The sequence below is a fragment of the Alligator sinensis genome, unplaced genomic scaffold (assembly GCF_000455745.1).
Source record: "Alligator sinensis unplaced genomic scaffold, ASM45574v1 scaffold885_1, whole genome shotgun sequence".
Classification (NCBI taxonomy): Eukaryota; Metazoa; Chordata; order Crocodylia; family Alligatoridae; genus Alligator; species Alligator sinensis.
In genome coordinates this window covers 2542771-2564393 of record NW_005842056.1, presented here as the reverse complement: position 1 = coordinate 2564393, position 21623 = coordinate 2542771, and the positions used below count along the sequence as shown (strand labels likewise).

At 42.3% G+C, this 21623-nt stretch overlaps 1 protein-coding gene across 1 annotated transcript in view; it reads right to left on the bottom strand.

The window, feature by feature from the left end:
- LOC102373562 (sodium channel protein type 5 subunit alpha-like) overlaps nucleotides 1–21623 on the bottom strand; it is an 83281-nt gene that overhangs the window by 131 nt on the left and 61527 nt on the right. Inside the window, 9 exon segments of the mRNA XM_025203377.1 lie at nucleotides 3–1094; nucleotides 2334–2604; nucleotides 3072–3172; nucleotides 4950–5091; nucleotides 8931–8984; nucleotides 10308–10586; nucleotides 12046–12168; nucleotides 12700–12873; nucleotides 14647–14801. Coding sequence (XP_025059162.1) covers nucleotides 3–1094; nucleotides 2334–2604; nucleotides 3072–3172; nucleotides 4950–5091; nucleotides 8931–8984; nucleotides 10308–10586; nucleotides 12046–12168; nucleotides 12700–12873; nucleotides 14647–14801 — 2391 coding nt within the window.

The window sequence follows — 21623 nt, the reverse complement described above, 5'->3', positions numbered from 1 at the left end:
GGTTGTGGACACGCTTGCAGATTTGTCTACAGTCCTATCATAATTTTCATTCATCATAAGTGCAATGAGACCTTCCTTCTCTGGAGCATCTTCTTCAAGGATGTCACCATCACTGGTTCTACGACGATATAAAAAAGAGGCCTGCTTCAAGGAACGTTGAAGCAAGTGACTCCTGTAAGCCCTCTGGATAATAATAGCAGATCTCTCCTCTTGTTTGCGTCTGAGCGTACTTGTAATTGGTTCATATGAAAGCTTGGATGGGTTGGCAGCCATAAACTTTTCCTCCATCTGTACTTTAAGAGTATCCATCTCCCCAGAGTCTCCTAACACTCGTTTGGTAAAAGCAAACAAAATATCCAAGCAGTGGATCCTATCTCCACTGACCATGGGAAGGTCCATTGCTATGAGCTCAAGATGATTTGGTTTTGGTATGCGTAAAGGTTCTGCCAAAATATTTGCAAAGTCTGAAAGTGAGGCGTAAGGAATAAACTGTGTTGCTTCAGGATCAAACTTCTCCCAAATTTCATAAAACATATCAAAGTCATCTTCACCTAAAGGATTTGCACTTTCCTCAGTGGCAGCATTGAAGTTCTCTAAAATAACAGCTATATACATGTTTACCACAATGAGAAATGATATAATGAGATAACTTACAAAATATATTATACCTATAGCAGGTTTTCCACATTCTCCCAGTTTGCCTTGTATTTCTGGGTTACAATTTGGTGGTCCAGTATTTAAAATAGGATTGAGAAGCCTATCCCAGCCAGCTGATGTTGTGATTTGGAAGAGACAAAGCATGCTGTTAGCAAAGGTTTGGAAGTTGAACATCTCATCAATTCCAACCTCCCTCTTAACATAGGCAAAGTTAGTCATGCCAAAAATGGCATAAATAAACATGACCAAAAAAAGTAAGAGACCAATGTTGAACAGAGCAGGAAGTGACATCATTAAGGCAAAAAGGAGAGTTCTAATTCCTTTGGCAGCTCGGATGAGTCTTAGTATTCGTCCAATCCGAGCCAAGCGAATGACTCTGAAGAGCGTAGGTGACAAGTAACTTTCGAATTGTTTAGCAAGGTCAGAAAGCAGAGTGGCTAAAAAAGAGAAATGAGTAACCAGTTAGAATGTCTCCAGTTTTCTCACTTAGCAATGGAAAGAAATAATAATACCAGCAAAACGGATACATCTCTGAACGGAAGAGGCCCATGACTTAGCAGTGATGGAATAAAATAGGCGTCTTTAAAAAGTTAAATGGTTTATCAGTAAATGTTCAGAAAACATGGACTGCATGTGTCATATTTGGCCCTAGATGTGCAAAAAGAAAGGAGAAACCAAGGATTCCTGAAATAAAAGGTAATACCAGTTACAGGCACTCGAATGATTAGATACTAACCATATAAAGACCATATGAGCAAGACATGCCAACATAGCAGATGCAGGCATAATTCATGTTAAATAGCACTGCTTTTAGTCCCAACTCTGGGGGTTTAAAACCACAAATAGGGGTGTATTATTCTGAAATTGGGTTCAAACTTATAGACAATGCAAAATAGCTCTAACAACAGAGATTTATTAACTTGGATCCAGAGGTGCAAAATTCAATATCCTACACATGATGAAGCCAGGGGTTTTGTTACACAAGAAATGGCTATTTTTATTTAAGGCCTTCTAAAATAAAATGCCAAGTAAGTAGATGTGACAAAATCCCAAGTAGTCTCATAGGACATAGTTACATTTTCTATTTTAAGTTAGACTCCTTTAAGCAACTCAATTTTAACAGTCCAAGTATAGAGCACACACTTAAAAAAAAAAACCCTAAAATTTGTGCAATTTTTTTCTATATTGGTCAAAACTATTAGATTGATTAGATTAGATAACAAATATCAGGTAATCCTTGAGGTCTGTAAAAAAAAGGGCTAGAGATTAGTAAATTTAAAATGTTTTATATCTTCCTTAAAATATCTAATTATCTCCTGATTAATGATAAAATCAGTACATTTCTTCCTCAGAATGAGCTTATCTGAGTCTTTAGATATAAGTATTACTATTATATAATTATTTTTACAACTTTTTAAGCCATAAAAAGATAAGTACGAATACGGGGAAGTACAGGGTAAGTGAAAACAGTTAGGAAAAATATAAATCCTTGTTCCATACTATTTGAATATATTTATGGTTATTTTTTTCCCTCAGACACTGTATGTCTTGGACAATTTTGACCAGTTTTCCAAACATTTTATTCCCAGAATCCAAGTTCTCTTTTGGCATCAGTTTGTGGTCAACCTAACTTTTTATCTTATGCAGGTGAAGAGTGTCAGTATATTTTTACCTACCTACAATTGATATGACCACAACAATTAAATCAAATATGTTCCAGGCATTGATGAAATAGTATTGTCGCAGAGCCAACAATTTCACAACGCATTCTCCAGTAAAGATGGCAACAAAGAGTATATTGATTTTGTTAAGAACAGCCGTCTTGGTTGCACTTTGATCATCAGTTTCCACCATCATGGTGATCATGTTAAGACAGATAAGAGTTATGATGGCAATATCAAAGGGTTGACTTGTTACAATATCGAAGAGGAACCCTTGGTATTTATTCTGAGAAAAAAAGAAAAATATTAGGAATTAATTAGAAAAAGTAGATGTGAATATGTTTGTTCATATTTACTAGAAGAAAAGTTTAATCTTGATACTGCAACATTTCATTCCATTATAGACAGATATATAATGGAGAGTCTGAATATGAAAAAAATCATTCCTTTCCCATTCAGAAAGACAGTCAATTCTGAGGTAAATATATAATCCAATAATATTTTCCCAGAAAACTTCATAAATATTTAATTTTGCAATCTTTCAAGTAGCAAACAAAAGTTACATGTACTTTTAATTTAACTTACAGAGATGTAAGGGACCATAAGAGCTCATCCACTTCAAGAGAAGATCACCCAGGGCTAAATCATGCTAGATAAGCATTGTCCGGCCTTAATTCTAATTCCCATTCAATTTTTATTACAGATATTCACTGATTAGAAATCTTTCATTGGGAGGAACTCAGATGGTCTTACCAGTGGCCTTGGGATGGGTTTTTGGGGTTTCTTGGATCCCAATTTTTTCATGGCATTATAATATTTTTTCTGTTCTTCTGTCATAAAAATGTCCTCCCCACCTAAGTATATGGAGAAATGCTACCATTACTGGTGATGCTAAAACAGCATCATTGTAGTGCAAAAGTCTAAAATACTAGGAAACAACATTTTTCTGCACTTGCACTTCTTCTTAAGACACTTTTCACCTAATTAAACAAAAAGCAGAGAGCTTGCTGCTTGTGCTTAGCAGCACTTCACTGGTTCAGAGTAGTAGGTTGCCAAGAGCTCAGACAGAGAAAAAGCAGTACCTCGCCCAGAGTAACTCTCCTAACTGCTTCTCACAGTGCTCCCCTTGGACCTCAGCTGGAAGGCTGGAAGAGACCCCATCTTGTGCAAGCCCTTTGTTTTAACACTCTGGATCATCCCGAACTAAAACCACCCCAGCCAAGTATCTGTCCAGCCTGATCTTGAACATTTCCAGGGATGAAGATTCCACACAACCTTTGCAGGTACCCTGCTCCAAAGTTTGACCACTGCCATAGTCAGAAAGTTCTTTCTAATTGCCAATTTAAATTTCCACTGTTGAAACTTGAGTTACTTGTTACTTGTTCCTAGTCCTGTCTCCTATGGCCATAGAGAAAGCACATCTTCATCTCATCATCCAATCATTAATGAAGATGTTAAACAATACTGGACTAAGGACAGACTACTGGGGAACCCCACTTTATATCTCCTCCTAGCTAAACATTGAGCCACTGATAACTATTTGTTGGGCACAATGATCCAGTGAGATATATATCTACTTTACAGTACCCTAGAGTCAAGAACAACATGGTTGGGGTTCAAGCCTAATGCTCAGCTCTCTCATGTGGCCTCAGGCTCCACTGTGAGACTAGGCACTACCACAGGTCCCTCCACTGATCTGAACCCTGCCTCAGGGATCACATTGAGCCTGGGCTCCACCTGCTTGATCTCACCCACCAGGGATGTGTGGCTGGGGTTAGAAGGTGCCCCATACTCACCTTTCACTGGGGAGGCAACTGGCCTGGCAATTCTGGGGAGCTATCCTGTTTGACCAGGCCATCTTTCCCCAGCAGGGTGGAATTTTCAGTCAAACCCAGGACCATGGAGCCTCCTCCTTCCCCACAGCCCCATCCCTTACCTCCAAGATGTTGTGAGCAGCAGCTCCAGTCAGGTGGTGTTCTCTGACTGGCTAGCAGCATACTGCTGCTCCCTCTGCAGTTCAGAGCCCAGTTCTTATAGAGGACAGATGGGCCCTGCTCCCAATCAGGCAGCCCTGCCTTAGTGGCACTGCAAGCAGCTGGGGACTGCCTTGCCACTGCTGCTCAAGTCCCTGAGAGCAAAAAAGCACCTGTTCTCTGTTACAAATGGTCCTTGATATCTCATCTAACCCAATGGCTGCTCAAGAGAAGATCAATTTAGAGCTGGCATTATGTATTCTTTAAGCATGGGTGCGACTGGTGCCACCTTAGTCAGGGGGGGCACTTGCCCCCCCAGCAACCAGTCAGCAACCGGGAGGGGGGTACCCCACAGCCAATCTTGCCGACAGGGTGGGGGTCCCCTGCAGCAGATCGCACCAACCAGGAAGTGGCCACGGTGCTCCCGGAAGTGGTTGCAGTGCTTTCCACTCCCCGGCCAGTGCTCATGGGGGAGGTGGGCACCAGTGCTCCCACCTGCCCCCCCGCCTGTCACCTAAGTAGGGAGCACAGCCTGTCAGGGAGTGCACCAATGCTCTTAGAGGGTGCACGTGCACACCCATGCACCCCCTATGCGTTGCCACTGTCTGTAAGAATGAATAAAAACAAGACATTGAGGACCTGGAGATATCCAAGATACTTATCTTTTTCTTTTGTTCATTAAAGTTGTCAATAATAACCCCAACAAAGAGATTCAGTGTGAAGAAAGACCCGAAGATGATGAAAATCACAAAATAGAGGTACATATAGCGATTGGATTCCATTTTTGGCTGTTCTGATTCCTAAAACAAAAGGAAAATGAAAAGAATATGGTGCCAATCCTGACCTGAGTTCTGTATGGAAGCAGGGTCCTCCCACATAGAACTCCTTGAAGGATCGGAAATTTGGTAAGTCATTGCAAATGCTGAAAAATCTCTCTAGCTGAAATCTGTCTGTAGGATATAAGAACTCCTACATTTTAGGCAGTAAGAAAGAGGAGGAGGGAACAAACTTTGTAGCATGACTACTTGGAAATTCAATGGCACTACAGATGATAATGTAACTGGAGACAATGTTTTTTGCAGACCACAATTATCTTTCCTGAAACTGAAAATATGTTCTGCAAATAATACTCTAAATATTCTGTTGCAGAAGTAATTGCCCAGAGTATTTAGCCCAATGTCTTTCAGCAGCATTGCTGCTCTTGTTTGTTATTTTGATTTTCTTTACCATATATACTATGGTACAGTCTGGTCATTGGGCAGAACAAGTTATGATAATTTGGCATTATCATTATTTGTATTAAAAAAATAAAGGGCAAGGTTTCCCAATCCACTAACTGTACACTAAGAAATAACAAGATAAAAAGATGAGTTAGTTTACTTTTATTTTGCACATCTATTTCTTTTTTAAAAAAGCACTCAAGATTTTCCCTTTAAAGCAGCTGTTTAAAAAATAACATTCATTGTGGCTCTGTGGCTGATCCAATTCCCACTCAAGTCAATAGGAATTTTTATTATGATTCAGTTCTCAATGAAGTCATCTCACTGGCACAATTTTCAGAAGTGCTGAACAATTAGCAGCTTCCACTAAAATCAATGGGAGTGTTCAGTGCTCAGCATTAGCAAATCAGACAATTTCTTTTGGAACATAAAATCCAGCTCCTGCTTTTAAGAATCTCGGTCTAGATATTTTCTTTTAATCTAGAACATTGGGGAAAATGCCATTATAATAGAATCCAAATTCTTCCTAAAATTAGATTTTGTACCTGTCTATGAAGTTGAAGGCTTGTGAAACATCCAGAGGTATATAGGGCTGCAGCAAATGGATGTACTGGACTGCTGAGCTACTCTGCTTGCTGTGACTTTTATTTCAATGGACATAAGGTCTCAAATCATCTTGGCAGGACTATTGATTCATAGATTCATAGATGTAAGGGGCTGGAAGGGACCTTACAAGATCATCAGGTCCAGCCCCCTGCACTTGGGCAGGAAAGACTGCTTTGGCCACCTGACCCCAGCAAAGTGGGCATCAAGACGCTTTTTGAAGATCACCAAGGTGCGTGATTGTACTACCTCTGGGGGGAGTCTGTTCCAGACCCTTGGCACTCAACTTGTAAAGAAGTTTTTCCTTATGCCCAATATGAAGTGATCTTCAATCAGTTTGTGCCCATTGTTTCTTGTGCCCCCCTGGGGGGCCTTGGTGAACAGATGCTTTCCCAGGCCCTGATGTACACCCCTGATATAGGCTGCCACCAAGTCCCCTCTGAGTCTTCTTTTCTCCAGGCCAAACAGTCCCAAGTCTTTCAGCCTCTCCTTTTATGACCTGCTCTCCAGACCTCTAATCATGCACGTGGCTCTCCTTTGGACTCTCTTGACCTTTTCCACAGAGAAGTGCAGAGCCCAGAACTGGATGCAGTACTCCAGCTGTGGTCTCACCAAGGCTGAGTAGAGCGGGAGGATGACATCCTTAGTCTTGCTCAAGATACATCGGTATGAGCTCCAGCTCATCTGAGAAGCAGAATCCTTTGAAGTAAAAGCCACAGCAAACATCTGAGTGGGTAATACATGTGGCAATCCTAAATTTGGCAACCCACCAAGAACTAAGGGTTGCACAGCACCTGAATATGAAAGGTATGGGATATACTGTATATTAGAGGTGTGCAAAATGGGCCGTATTCAATTTGGATTCGGCCTGAATCGGGGACAGTGATTTGATTAGTTGATTCAGATCACTGTCTTGATTTGATTCAGCCATATCAGAATCTGAAGATTCGATGCTGATTTGGAGAATCAGTGATTTGGCCATAGATGCAGCTTTAAATGTTTTTTCTACATACCTCCAGGTAATCACGCGGCTCGTGATTGCTGCAATGGTGGGAAAGATGAAACGTCCCACAGGAGTGGAGGGGGACCCCCGTGTCCTCAGTGGCAGACCTGAAAGTGGACCGGAAGTAGTTCTGGTCCACTTCTGGGTCTGCTGCTGAGCACATTGCAGACCTCCCCACGCTCCTGTGAGATGCTCCATCCACCCCACCATCTCAGCATTCACGAGCCGCCTGGTACCTCGAGGTATGTAGAAAAAACATTTAAAGCTGTGTCGGGGGCGGGGGGGAGGGGGTTCCAACTAAATTCAGAGAAATTAAAGGGTCTCCTGATTCAGAGATTTGACCACCAAATCAGCCACCGAAAGGATTCAGAGATTCAGCCACTGAATCAGGCCAAAATGAATCAGTAACTGAAGCTTCATATAGCCCTACCATATATTACTGTAGGTGGTAGGAAATAAAAAGCTTTAAACAGTGTGAGTATATTCTTCTATGTCATTTCTGAGTTTATTTACTTTCTTGCTAGTAATCCTTTTGACTTTAAGTTTTTGGGACCCAGGACTGTGTGTGTTCCTTTTGTACAGCACCTAACACAATGGGGACCCGATCTGGATTGGGAACTCTGGGCACTATAGTGACATAAACAGTAAACAGGTCTGGCAATTTATTGTAAATGGTTGTTTAGTTCAATCATTGATCGTCCCCAGTTTTAAACACTTAAGCTTTTAGTTGGACATAAAGTTATTTCCCTGTAAAGCATTTACTGTTGCAATTGATATGGATTATGGTGCATATCGTTCGTGAGTGAATTGTTTGTATCAGAAGGTGGAAGCTGTGTCCATGCTGTGGCTGTTTCTCTCCACTTCCTCCCCAACCCGCACCTGCAGCATGGGCATAGCAGGAAGCTGAAGCAGTGAGGGGGGACGGGGAGTTGGGAGGAGGGGTAAGAGTGGGGAGAAGTGGCCCCAGCATGTACGCAGTTTACAGGTGTCCCGCCCTGGCACAGCTCCCCGCCAGCTGGAATGTGCCCTCCCACTGCACCTGGGGAGTAGGGGGATGAGAGAAGCAACAGTGACCCAGATGCAGCTCCCACCTGTATGGCCCCAGTACAGTCATGGAGAAGGCTCCCCCACCACTGACACGCTGCAGAAACCACCTGACCTGCGTCAGACTGGAGCCAGTGGGAGTGGGGAGAAGCAGCAGTGGCACCAGTACAGCTGGAAGCTGTCAGTGCCCAGCTCTTCGGTGCCCAGGCCTGTGGTACAGCCATAGGACCAGGCACAGGCAAAGCCTTCCAGCTCCCCAGGCTGGATCCAGTGGCTCTGCAGGCTGGATCTGGCCCGTGGGTTGTATGTTGCTGATCCCTGCATTATGAGGTTGTACAGACTAACAATTTAACAAGGATCAAAAGAGCAATGGACAAATTTAGGCAGGATAGGTCTATCAGTGGGTATTAAACTTGACAGTAGGGTGCAGCTTCCAAATCAGGACTTCAAGGCCTCTGAAACCTGAAAGCAGTGCAGGAAGATGGGCAGGGGACAGATCAGTCCAGATAGGCCCTGCATAAATACTTTTTCCCTTAGCGTCCACTCTCCCCTACTGTGAGTGAGACCATAGGTTCACTTAGCCACATGTATTTCTTATATGCTCTTATATCCTGAAATTGGAGAGCTTCATCTTGAGCAGACAGCACTGGCAAGCAATGTATAGAGTGAACTACCTAATATTTCAAACAGTTAGTATGACGATTACAAAACACAACTAAAAACTGGAGAGGCAGAGCCAAGAAAGCACAATGTAAATGTAGAGCCCTACCTCTCGTGAATCAACTGCTGCATACATAATCTCCATCCAGCCCTTAAATGTTGCCTAAAATAAATTAAAGAAACCATATTTAACATTTAGCATAAGATTCTCCATCCCATCAACTGTATTTATTTGCAGAAGGCACACATTTTTCCCTTAGAAGTTGGCCATCTAAAATTGGGGTGAATGTCTTAAGCGGGGAAGTAATTTTTTTGCCTGGAATAAAAGCATGGAGAGGCTGTAAAACGGCTGTGGCTTCTCTTCCGTCTCTGACCCCGAGCCAGCCCCATGAAAGGAGGGATGGATTCCAGTCTTCAGCAGCAGTTACAGTTTTAACTCTTTCCTAGACACCCCTGTATTGGCAGTACCCTTTTGGCTGATCACCAACAGTTGTTTCTAATTCAGCAGTGGCCATGAGAAATCAAGGCTGCATGAGCAGGAAATGGTGGGTGAATGAAGTGGAGAGTAAGCTCTCAGTCTCTGTCTTTCCAAAACAAGACGCCTATCTTATTTGGAGTTATGTGATACAAGAGAACATGCAGTACTACTTTAAGTTGTTATGAGTATGAAGGAACTGTAGGACTGCCACAGAGACCAATCAGTCAGTTTCCCATAACCCCCAAGGTTGTAGAGCAGCATCAAAATGGCACACTTATGACCCTTCTCTATTGCTGACATTCTTTGTCCACGTTAGAAAGTTCTGTTCTGGTCTTCTGTTTCCTTAGTAATGTTATCTACCCGCATTTCTCTTTGGTAGGGGAACTCCCAGCTGATGCATTGGGGCCGCATCTATCTATGCCTCTACCCTCACACCTCCTTTCAGTGTAGTAGGTAGGCTGGGGCATTGTGGAGGTATCTTTCAGTGATGTTATGCTACAGATTTTGTTCACGTGTCTATTGTCCAGGAAAGACCCTCAATTCAGCGGCAGAACAAACCTTCTCAACAATTAGCTTTAAAAGGTGGTGGGGCAAGGGCTGAGCCCAAGAATCAGAGTTGGAACAAAAATCTCTAAACTGAGATTTATTCAGGGGAGAGAATTCTGCTTCCAGTCTCATGAAATTAAATTAAATATGTCACTTTCCCAGCATATAGCTGAAGGTTAAAATAGCACACGATTAAATGGTTACCTCTCTAATTTGCAGATAACCATTAGGATCAACATGGTGTTCACACTGCAGATGGGGGAAGGTGTGGTAAGAAGACATCTATTACTTTTTTTCTGCAGGAACTTAGCACATTGTGAGTGTAAGCATGAGATGGGGAGAGGAAAGAAAGGTGATCTGTAAGGCCATGATTTCCTGCCACCAACAGAGGTGGGTGAGAAGCAGGCAGAACATTTACTATACCCTGCAGCATGCCAGCAAGCAAAAGAAAATAGAACTTACCACCTGAAGAAGTGCTAGGTAACCAGAACCAACATTATCAAAGTTGACCTTATCATTGATCCAGTATATTTTTTTTGTGTCATTTAGGCTTTGACAGTGGTTTTTATTCTCAATAAGATGACTTAATTCTGAATCTTCTTCTGTCAAGTTAACACATTTTTGAAACTTTCCTGCAAACAGGTTCACACCCATGATACTGAAAATAAGCCAGAAAATGAGGCAGACGAGCAGAACGTTCATGATGGACGGGATGGCTCCCACTAGAGCATTCACAACCACCTTAAGAGACAATAAAGAAAACAAATATGGGTACTCGTGTGAACATGGCCATACACAATGAATAGCGCTTTGCGACATTGAACTGTTTTGAGGAAATGAGCAATTGCTTGTCATTTCTGCAAGCAGTTACACATGCAAGTAATTTGATTCCTGTGAATACTCTCTGCCAAAGTCAACAGTCACTGCTGGCCTGAGCAAGCATTTCCACATGCAGTGTTTTCTCTTAGGCCGTGTGTAGATGAAACGAGGGACACATGTGCATGACACTTTAAAACAGGTTAAATGCTTTTGCACCGCTTTAATGGCATTGGTGTTTGCACGCGTCGGCAGCGTATGGCACATTAATTCCAGCCACTGTAGCACATTTGGTGGCATAATGCGCCTTAAATGACTTTGGGGTACAGGAAAATAAAACACCTCTGAGGAGTTTTAGTTGGCTGCCCCACAGCTGTGAAGCAAAGCACTGGGCTCAGGGGCTGTGCAGGCAGCCTGGCAGCAGCCCCAAAAGGCAGGCTCCACTGAAGAAAGAAAAAAGCAATGAGCTTTACTTTTTTTTTTTCCCCTTGGAGCCTTCCTGCCTGCATGAGCTGTGAAGGGACCCGGTCCTTGCCTCCACAGCTGCGGTGCCCTCAGGACCGTCTGAGTCAGGTGCCTGCAGGTGGGTGCTGGCAGGGGTGGGAGAGACTGCCACTGCCTTGGAGGGAAGCACCAGCTCCTTCCTCCCCTGCCCCCCCCCACAGCCCAGGGACTGCTCTACCCACTGGCAGCTCGCCACTTCAATTTAAGGCGAAGTAAACCCCCACTTTGTCTACACACGCCCTTAGACTGTAACCTCTTTGGAACACGAAATCTCTCTTTACCCTGTGAAATACCTCAAATGTTTTGTGACACCATTAAGCATCAACAAAGTAATTATGATAGAAGATGGTATTTCTAGTTTTGTTCTTTGTTGATACTTGCCATTACTACCTTTCTCCATGAGAGCTAATTCAGAGTATCATTTTTGTAAAAGTAGCCTGGAAAATTTGTTATTAGAGGACCCATGACTCCCTGGTTGGTAGGCTAGTATCATTATTATTATTTATTGCATTTATATAATGACAAGGAGTTATGGTCATGGATGAGGACTCCGTAGTGCTGGGTATTATACTAGTATGGACGTAGACGACTGTTCCTTCCCCAGAGAACTTACAATGTAAGCGTGCAACAAGAGACCACTGCAAGATACAGGAAATGGGCCAATATAAAAAAACCCAGATAATATTTGTCAACATGATAAGCACTGGTCCTGGTGCACTTTCAGGGATCAGCCCCTTTCATTTCAAAGAAAGCTCATCTGCAGGACCCCTCTGCCAAAGAAATCTCTGTCTGGTCTCCCTGGGGAAGGCCCCCCCTGGAGCCACTCCCGGCCCTTTTACACGATCACATAGGAGGCTTTGATGATTGCGTTTACTCTTACCCTCATCCCTTCAAATCTTGACAGTGCTCTCAATGGTCTCAAAGCTCGGAGAGTCCTAAGAGATTTCATAGGACCCACTTCAGAGTAGCCAAGTAAATTTGCGATAAGGCTCGCTAAAGAGACCTAAACAGGGATGCAAAGCAAAAGACAAAATATTAGTACAAGCCAGTCAGCTTCCTCTCTCTCTCTCTCTCTCTCTCTCTCTCTTACTTTTTCTCTTTTTTTTGGTTAAAAAATCCTGCCAGTGAAAGCGTGAACCAAAACATAGGACGTCTGTAGGTCAAAAGCAGAAACACATTTTATATGTAGAAAATAACAGGTAAATTCTGGACCTGACCAAAATGAATAGTAAAATACCCAGTGATTCTAGTGATGTCATAACTTCATCCATTTTTTTAACAAAGCACATTTAATTACCTCCGTTACTACCCTTACCCTTGATTAATAAAGCTAAAGAAATGCTGTGATGAACATTTGACCAAACTGAATAATAATCTGCAGTACCCAAATTATGACACCGTGAAAGGACTTGATTTACAGAGAGGCCTTGACTTTTCTGCTTTTGGAAAAAAAGTGAATCCCCCTTCAGGAGGTCTCAAATTTGGCATTTAAAAGACAGAGAACATTTTGTTTGTGTTCAAAAGCAAAACTTACATCTACAATGAGAAAATCAAGCCAACACCAGGCATTGGTGAAGTACTCCTTGAAGCCGTAAGCCACCCATTTCAGAAGCATCTCCAGGACAAAGATGAAGGTAAACATTTTGTCAAGAAATTCCAACATTATTTTAATACGTGGTCGCTCTGAAAGATGAACGTCTTCAAAAACCTGGAATAAAAAGTTTAGATATAAAACCACTGTAGCAAATTTCACTGAAATATTTAATGTTATGTTGGGATCAAAGACATCTTTGTCTTAGGGATGAGATTCTGCAAATAGTTATGCATGAATGTAACTTTACATCTGTGAGCAGTGAAAGTGATAATAATGAAAATGATACATTAGACATTGTGGAAGGATCAAAAAATATTATTATACATGAAGCTAACTAATCCTTGCTCCATAGGTACAGCCATCTTTCTTCATTAAAACTCTATTTTGTGGCCTAGAATCTATTTGCCCCAGAAAATAAGATTGATGAGAGAACAGAAGATGCAAAGATAGTAAAGATGGGTAGTGGAAATGCCAGCCTTGGTACCGCTTATGTCTTCTCAAGTCCTATACCTGCAGCAGTTAATCCTACAGTTATCACAGCTGCAAGGATATCAGGTATCGCCATTTCGTAGATGAAGATATATTCCCAGTGCCATAGTTTGTGGCAGGCAAATACAGGTTCTCAAAACCGTGTGGCACTGAAGTTTGAGCCACAAACCTGAACATGGTGACAAATTTCTTCCAAGAAGAAAAAAACCCCACAGAGTAATCAGGATATTTAGAAGCAGATTTCTGAGAGGGGGAAGCAGTACATCTGGGCTAGGGACAGGCTGCTAACTATGACTGGGGAAAGGCTTAAACCTCGACCCTGGCCTGCAGGGACCCTGGAGGTGTCCGGTGTCAGTCAGGGAGGTGAAAAACATCTTTCTTGGCTAGAAATGAAGTTTACATTTCCAAATGGCTAAAATACAATATCTTCCATATTTGGGGGATATATGTTGTAGCCGTGTTGGTCAAAGAATTATAGACAAACAAAATTCTTAGGTTATAGGTGATCTCTTTTATTAGACCAACTAAATGGTAGCAAAAAATCCCACAAAAAACCCCAGGGGAAAAAACTTCCAACTTCTCCATCCCCTGTGCAAAACAAAGTTTCTTTTTTACTTGGGAAACTTTTTATAATCTTTGAATTCTCCTCCGCCCAAAGAAGGGTGTTTGGACCCAAAAGCATGCAAAGAAATAATTTTTTTTGCTACTATTTCGTTGGTCTAATAAAAGATATTGCCTCTAATCCAAGGGTTTTGCTTGTCTATAATTTGCAGACCAACGTGGCTACAACACATATCCCTGAAATATATCAAGGAGGAATTTTAATGATGCACATAAAGATACTATACACATGAAATAATTTGACAGAAAGCTCAAAAAAAAAAATCTAAAACCTGAGGGAGGGTGTGACAGCTTGTTAGAGTTGCATATTCTGTCATGTAATTGATAGTAATTCCAATTATGATGATCAGTTAGGCCTTTACTAAGTCATTTTTTTTTCCCTCCTCTCTCAACAAATTTGAGAATACTTTCCTTCCTTTGAGCTAGAAGTCATAGAATTGTAGAACCGGAAGGGACCTGTAAAAGCACCAAGTCCAGTCCCCTACAATAGGCAGGAAGTTATTGGGCTTAGACAAGCTCGACAAGGTGCCTGTCCAGCCTCCTCTTGAGCCCCTCTGAGGATGGCGACTGCACCACCTCTGCCGGGAGTGTGTTCCAGATTCTGGCGACCCTTACAGAGAAGAAGTTCTTCCTTATATCTAGCCTGAATTTACCCTCTATAAACTTGTGTCCATTGGTCCTCATCTTCCCTTGACGTGCCTTCCGGAAAATGCCTGGCTTTGGTATTAAAAAGCTAATATTATAATTCAATCTGACATGAGATCAAGTTGAATTTACCAGGGCTCCACTGCTCAGCAGAATCATAAAGATGATAAAGGATTCAAACCAAGGATGTTCAATAATTCTGTAGCAGGTTTTCCTCAGATTCCACCACTGTCGGCCTGGAAAATGTGTGGTGTCCACCATACAGCAAGGAAAATATTGAATGAAACCTAAAAGAAGACGACAAGATATTGAATTGTATCTGAATACCAAGGATTGCGCAAATATTTCTAGATGCTGTTGGGAAAGTCCACAACTAGCTAAAGTCTGTTCATTGGGGTTTTTTTTGTCCTTCTGTGAAAACAGTCTACATAATTATTTTAAGCAATTAGGAATATATTGCACCTATTAGCAAACAATCTTTCTTCACTTCCATATGGTATTGAGAATTCAAGAAATATTCATTTATTGCATTGGGTTTACAGAACCTCAGAAATTCATTATGAATCTCAGGGCTTTGAAAGCCTTTTGCCAGCTCTCTCAACAAAATAACCACTGTTGAGAGGTGGAAAGGTAACATAGCTGAGACGAGGAATCACTCCATCTCAGAAATTACACATAAAAAAAAATATGTAGGTTTCAACTCCACCCCCTTGATACTGCTGGGTTGAGCTCTACGTTCTAATTTCTAGACATTTATCTCTTCTAGTTTGAAACATACAAAGCGACCTGGTTTCCATCACATGCCTTGCAAGAATATTCAACAATTCACTTGATACTAGTATTTAAAAAAAATAGGCTGAATATCATGACAATTTCTTTTCAATCTCACCATATTATTAGTACCTTTTATAAGTGGGGTTAGTTGCACTGCTAGTTATTAAGGTTGCCCGAGGCTTTTAATCTACATCCCTGTTTTCAACTGCTTATTCATTTTACCAAAATGTAAGAAATTGGGTTGAAATTTTGTATGTTGTGCATCTGCTTTATGCTGACTTCCTTGTGGGTTTTTCTTCTCTTGAGAATGAGAATACATAGTTTTGTCCATATTAAAAGTTCTGTGGCCATAATTTTGAGCATTTTTAGTGTCGTCATGTTCTGAATCAGGGAAATGAAATTAGTCAGGAGGGCGGTCTTTGCGTCACGTATATTAAGTGTTTTTGTTTTCCTTAAAAGTCTGCTTCAATTTAACTAAATTATAATTTTTTTGGCAAATTGCCCTTTGTTTGTGCTCCAGAGAGACTTGCTAAAGCATTGTATCTGGTATTTCTAAAGGCTTCACCCATACTAATCAGGAAGCTGCAGGATATTGGCAGCGTCTACACAAGGCACTGACTGTGCAGTAGCTCACTACTACTGTGCAGTAGTGTTGCATGGCAGGAAGTGTGACATGATGCTACTGTGCAGTAGTAACATGCTACTGTTCAGCCACCATCACTTAAAAGCCGTTTGGTGATGCTACTGCGCAGTAACTCTGGATTCTGCACAGCCATTTAGTACTTGTATACACAAGTAGTAAATGACTGTGCAGTAATGACTACACAGTCAGGATCTCACGTAGATGCAGCCACTGAGTAGAATATCCATGCAATCGCTTTTCTAGACCATACTGAAGCCAGGTACAGGAATTAGAACCGAAAATAAGGAGTCTCTCTTTCTTGTGCTCTAAATGACTGCCATACTGGGCCCAGGCAATGTAAAGAAGAAAGGTGTTTGATTTAAAAACAGGGGAGACATGAGTTGGACCTGAAGAACAGATCCTAAGTGTCTTGAATCAGGTATAAAAAATTAGGAGATATTTTAACTAAATCTCTCTGTGCTTCAGTCTCATGCCTACAGAATGAGGGTAATAGTACTTCCTTACTTTAGGTTAGTGTGAAACAGACTGAATTAATGTCTGAAGCATTTGTATAGTACAATGATGAGCATCACAGAAAAGCCCAGGAGGAATTTAATAATTTTGTCTTCATGGGTATACGCATTGGCGACGCATAGGAGGTGCACGGGGATGCATGTGCACCCCCTGAGATTGGCGGTGCACCCCCTGCGAAAAGTGCCACTGACGCTGCCAGCGGTGCCTGTGGGTGGTTGCCACTCAGCACCCCTTGCTGCCGATACCACTGGTCACCTATTGCCGCTGGCTGCTGCCGATACAGTAAAAAAGACTTTGGATGCATTCCTCATTGTGCAGTGAGGAAAAACAACAAACATTACATAGCAGCTAATGAACTGAACAATGTCCATTCTGTACAGTGAATGAGGTGGGGATGCTTTGGAAAAAATACTAAGAGACTATGTAATAGGGGCAAACTGATGCTGCCCTTATGCTGCCATAAAAATTTGTTACTCAAGTTGTGAGCAAACAGATATCTTAGTCCCTTGTCATACACCAAGTGCTCAAAAGTGTTGCCATGATCAAAGGTAGTCACATTTTGTGATGACTTATAGAGGCAGATGTCTGTTTGATAATTGTGTGCCCCAAGAATTCCCTTACAGGGAACTCCAATGGCTAACATATCCAGCTGCCATGCCCCAATTTAGGGCATGTGTTTGCAAGCAAGGGAACCCCTATGGGCTGGGGAATGCCCTGGGTTGGGGTGTAACACCAAAGGCCATTGTAACATGGGATCAGGACCCAGAAGCCTTGGAAATGGGCAGGAGTCAGCCCCTGCAGGACAATGACCCCAAATGACATCTGTAAATGCCAGTGAAGTGGATCAGATGTACTAGGACACATCTGGGCACAGCTGATTCTGCTCCAGAGGTGAGGTCTTTTTATACCCAAAGACTGTCTCATTAAGCATACTAGTAAGGGAGCCAAATTAAAGTTGCAAGGACAAGTTTAATTGTGACATTTTCTAACTTTTGAGTACAACCTTAATAAAGTTGTTTTAACACTGTAGGTGATGTATTGTGGAAAGGAAAGTATACTCAAGGGATGTAAGGGAATCTATAGCCCTGATTAATTCCTATGCTTTGTTTTTATGTACTAAATTTGAATGTTTTAGATTATTATGGTGTACCACACCACGGTGTAAAGTAAATACAAACTGCCTGCAATATTCCTTGTGCTTTACACTTTGGGAAATCACTTGAAACCGAACAGAGCAGGAGTATGCAGGCCCACATGTATTTAGACTCTAAGGGTGTCTATACACGTGCTCTGATGTGTGCTGATTAGAATGTGTCGGAGCAGACTCGATTCAAGTCTGCTGGAGTGCTCCTATTAAAATGCTCCAGCATGCTACAGCACCTCATGGGTTCAGCATCCCACATCTCAAAATGGCTGGGTGGGCACTCCAACTAAAGCTTGTTCAATGAGCTTTAGTTAAAGCAATCCCACAGCCATTTTGAAATGAAGAATACTGAATACATGACAGGCCACAGCATTTTAATTAGAGTGGCTCTTGGAAGCCACTCTAATTAAAACGTCCCCATCCCCGCTTCCACCACTGAGCACATATATAGGTACCCTAACTTTGACCACATAGATTCTTCACTTAATTTTTGTTACATAAATAGCAAAAAACAGTGTTAAATTAATCATTGTTTATATAAACTACATAAATACTTTATTCTTTAAAATATGGTTTCATGACATCATCTGAACATATCTTTAACCATTTTTGTTCCTCTCCTAAAATCTGTCAAGCTGTCCATTAGAAATGAATATACCTGTCTTGTATGCATACCAGCCCAGCCGCTGGCTTCTTTACTTTTCATTCCATCCAGGAAGAGCACACACCAACTGCTGAAACTTCCTTAGCCTGACGAAGGGTTTTTGAACCTGAAAGCTTGCCTAATAATTATTTTCCAAGTATTTGGGTTGGTCTAATAAAAGATATCAGATTCTTCCAAGGAACCTTGTCCGCCTATGTCCTTAGACCAACACGGCTACAACCTACACCCCTGTATACTTTTCTAAGAGTTTCACCATAAAGCAAAGGGCTATTACTTCACACTTATTTTTGTAGTAATTTGTTTCTATACATATAATTCAGAATTGTATTAGATATTATGCTTGATACAACATCTGACAAAAAGCCGACGGAGAATGGTTTGAGTCTTTCCATTGACTTTACTAGGCTCTGGATCAGGCTTATATTCCTTTACAAGTTATATATATATTTTGTCCAATGCCCACCTCATTCTCTTTGACAATTACTTCTCCTCTGTGTTTTGTATTATTTTTAACTCACGATTAAAACATTTTCATTCATTCAAGTTCTGTTTACCAAGCTGTTTTCTTTATTTCATTTTTTTTATCTCCCTCTTATTTTGTTGTTAGCTTCAGTGTTTACAACACTTTCAAGTTGTTATTCCCACTGCAAATTTGATTAACATAATTACCTTCATTTCTAAATCATTAGCAAAGGTGCCAAATACCAATGACACTAAATTACGCGAGGAGTAATTCTCCACCAAGATTAGACAAAGTTAGTTTAGTTTAGTGGTCTGTCATCTGTCTGCTATTGTTTTAAACCAATACAATCCTTGTATCTAGAGAATTTCCAGCTAAAAAAACAGGGAAAGTTTTTAAAAGCCTGATCCTCAGATCTGGCCATGTTACTTTTGGCCAACATCTCCGAATGGGGTGAAGTCCTTAGGTTATGTGGGTCTGTTTCTGCTTCAATATAGATTACAGTAATTTGTTACTTGTTCAAGCCTGAAGATTGCTCTAATATATATACCTTAAGCAATGGTTTACAATGAGTTACAATCTCCACTGTCTGGAGATTACTGAGGTGCAAAGGCTTTCTTTCCACATTGATGACATGTCATTTCTGAAACAGACTGAGACTTCCTAATCTGGGGACATCTCACTTTTCCCTATAACAGGGTGACACAAAGACCCTTACCAGGGCCAGGATCTGGCTTTGTGTTGTCAAGTCATAGGCAAACAGGGTGTGTCAATTCCCACTTAGGCATTTGGAAGTAGGCACATGTCCAAATGTATCAGCCGAGCACATCAAGCTATTCAGTTAGCATAAATATTGTATTACCTTTCTTATTTTCAATTTTGCAAGTGTAAAATCCCTTTAAGCAGTTCCTGCCTCACATCTTACAGCACTTTCTAATACAATCTCATTATCTTTGTACATTCTTCTGCAAGCATCACCATTATGGGCATTTCAACTATATTAGAGTCAATTAACATATAAATTCAGAGCTTTAAACACAAGCATGGCACCACAAAGCTATTATCTTGGTTTGCATCCACCCTGAGGTTAGATTAGAATCTCTATTTTTTTTACAAACCAGACATTAAGCGCTAGGAGAGACCCTTATCTTGACTTGGTTTGAATTTTTGTCAAAAATTCAGATATGGAAAAGTAGAGGAGTCATACTAGTTAGAAGAGCTATATGAGTCAGGAGAAAGTGGTAGTGATGAAAAGGGTCCTGACTAATGAGGCTGAGGAAAACTATGAAGGAGAAAACAGTAAAGAGTCTAGTAAGGAGAAGCTGTTTGAATCCAAGCAGGCAGGTGTGAAGAGGGGGTGAGAAGTAACATCTACACAAGATGCTTTATGGCACAGCAGAGCAAATGACTGCGTAGTAAGTGTTACCGTCTACACGTGCAAACCCTTATTGCACAGTAATTTGCTCTACTCACAGTTAATTTTCTACCTGCAAATGCAAGTAGAAAATTAACTGTCAAGTAATTACTGTGTAGTAAAGCATACATAGACAGCTGACCAAGAGCAAATTTGCTCTTGGTCAGCTGGGCAGCAAGGGGCAGGAGATCACTTCCTGCCCCCAGGAGCACCCTGATGCTGGGCCAGGCTTCACCGCTGGAGTCTGGGTGGGGACAATGTCTCTCTGCCCCCGCTCTGAGTTTGCACTGGCAGAGTGGGGGCTGGGAGACTGCTCCCTGCCCCCACTCCATGACTGGGATTGCAAAACTGGAGTAGGGAGCAATCTCCCAGTCCTGCTCCATGATCGCAGAGTGGAAGCAGGGAGCTCCCTGCATGAGGACTGTCCCTTGCCCAGTCTGGAGCTGGCTGGGACCTGCCAGAGACTGGGATAGTACCTGGCTAGGCCTGGAGCTGTCCTGTTTCAGGCAGTCACCATCCAGCTCCAGGCTTCACATGCAGACTTCCCCACAAAGCCTGGGGCTGTCCAGGAACTGTCCTGGTCAGGGGCAGATCCCAACCCCACAGCTTTTTCCGAGCCCCATACCACAATTGGGTGAACGAGACACGGGGCTTCGAAAGAGCTGTGGGGGAAGGGCAGGTCCCACCAGCTAGAAACAAGTCCCATGCTAGGCAGGGAATCTGCCAGTAAATTACTCTGGAGTAAACCCATCCAGCAGTATTTGCACATGTAGATGAGCCCACAGAGTAAGAAGCAGTCAGGCACAGTTAATAAGGTGCAAAGTGTGCGGGCCGCCTCCCGATCCCGTCCATGTCGCCACGTGCGAGCCGGGAGCGATATGCGGACCCGTCTTTCCTCACGCGGGCTGTGACCAGCAGCCCGGGCACGCGGGGTCAGAGGAGACCGTGCGGCGGCAAGGCACGCACGGGCTAGAATTAGTCACAGAGGCGTAGTGGTTGATTCAAAGATTATTTACTTACACCCAAGATGGTTGCGGTGTAGGCTGGACAGTTTCCAGGTTCAGCTCCGCTTAAATCCTCGTTGGAGGACTACGACAAACTCGGTTCTTGGGCCCCGGAGTTGTTAAGGCTCCATGGGTTCGGCAATTTCTTTCCCACGGAGTTGTCGAAGCTCCGTGGTTTCGGATCTTGAGTATATAGGATAGGGATACGTCTAGGATTGTGCTCGGTGACGGGGAGAGGCCAGAGGCTATTTAGACCTCTGTTGCCTTCTTAAGAGAAACGCGTCGGGTCCGCAAGGGTCCACATCGCTTAGAGAGCTTCTCTCTCTCTGGCTTTCTCTCTCTGTCTCTCTCTCCGTCTCTATGTCTCTCTCTCCGACTTGGGCGAAAACCTCCCAAGCCTTTTGTACGGCTAGCAAGCCACTAGCTAGCCGCCACGTGTGCCTAAATTAAGACCGGCCAATAATGTGGCTCAAATCTCAATACAAATGGCGGG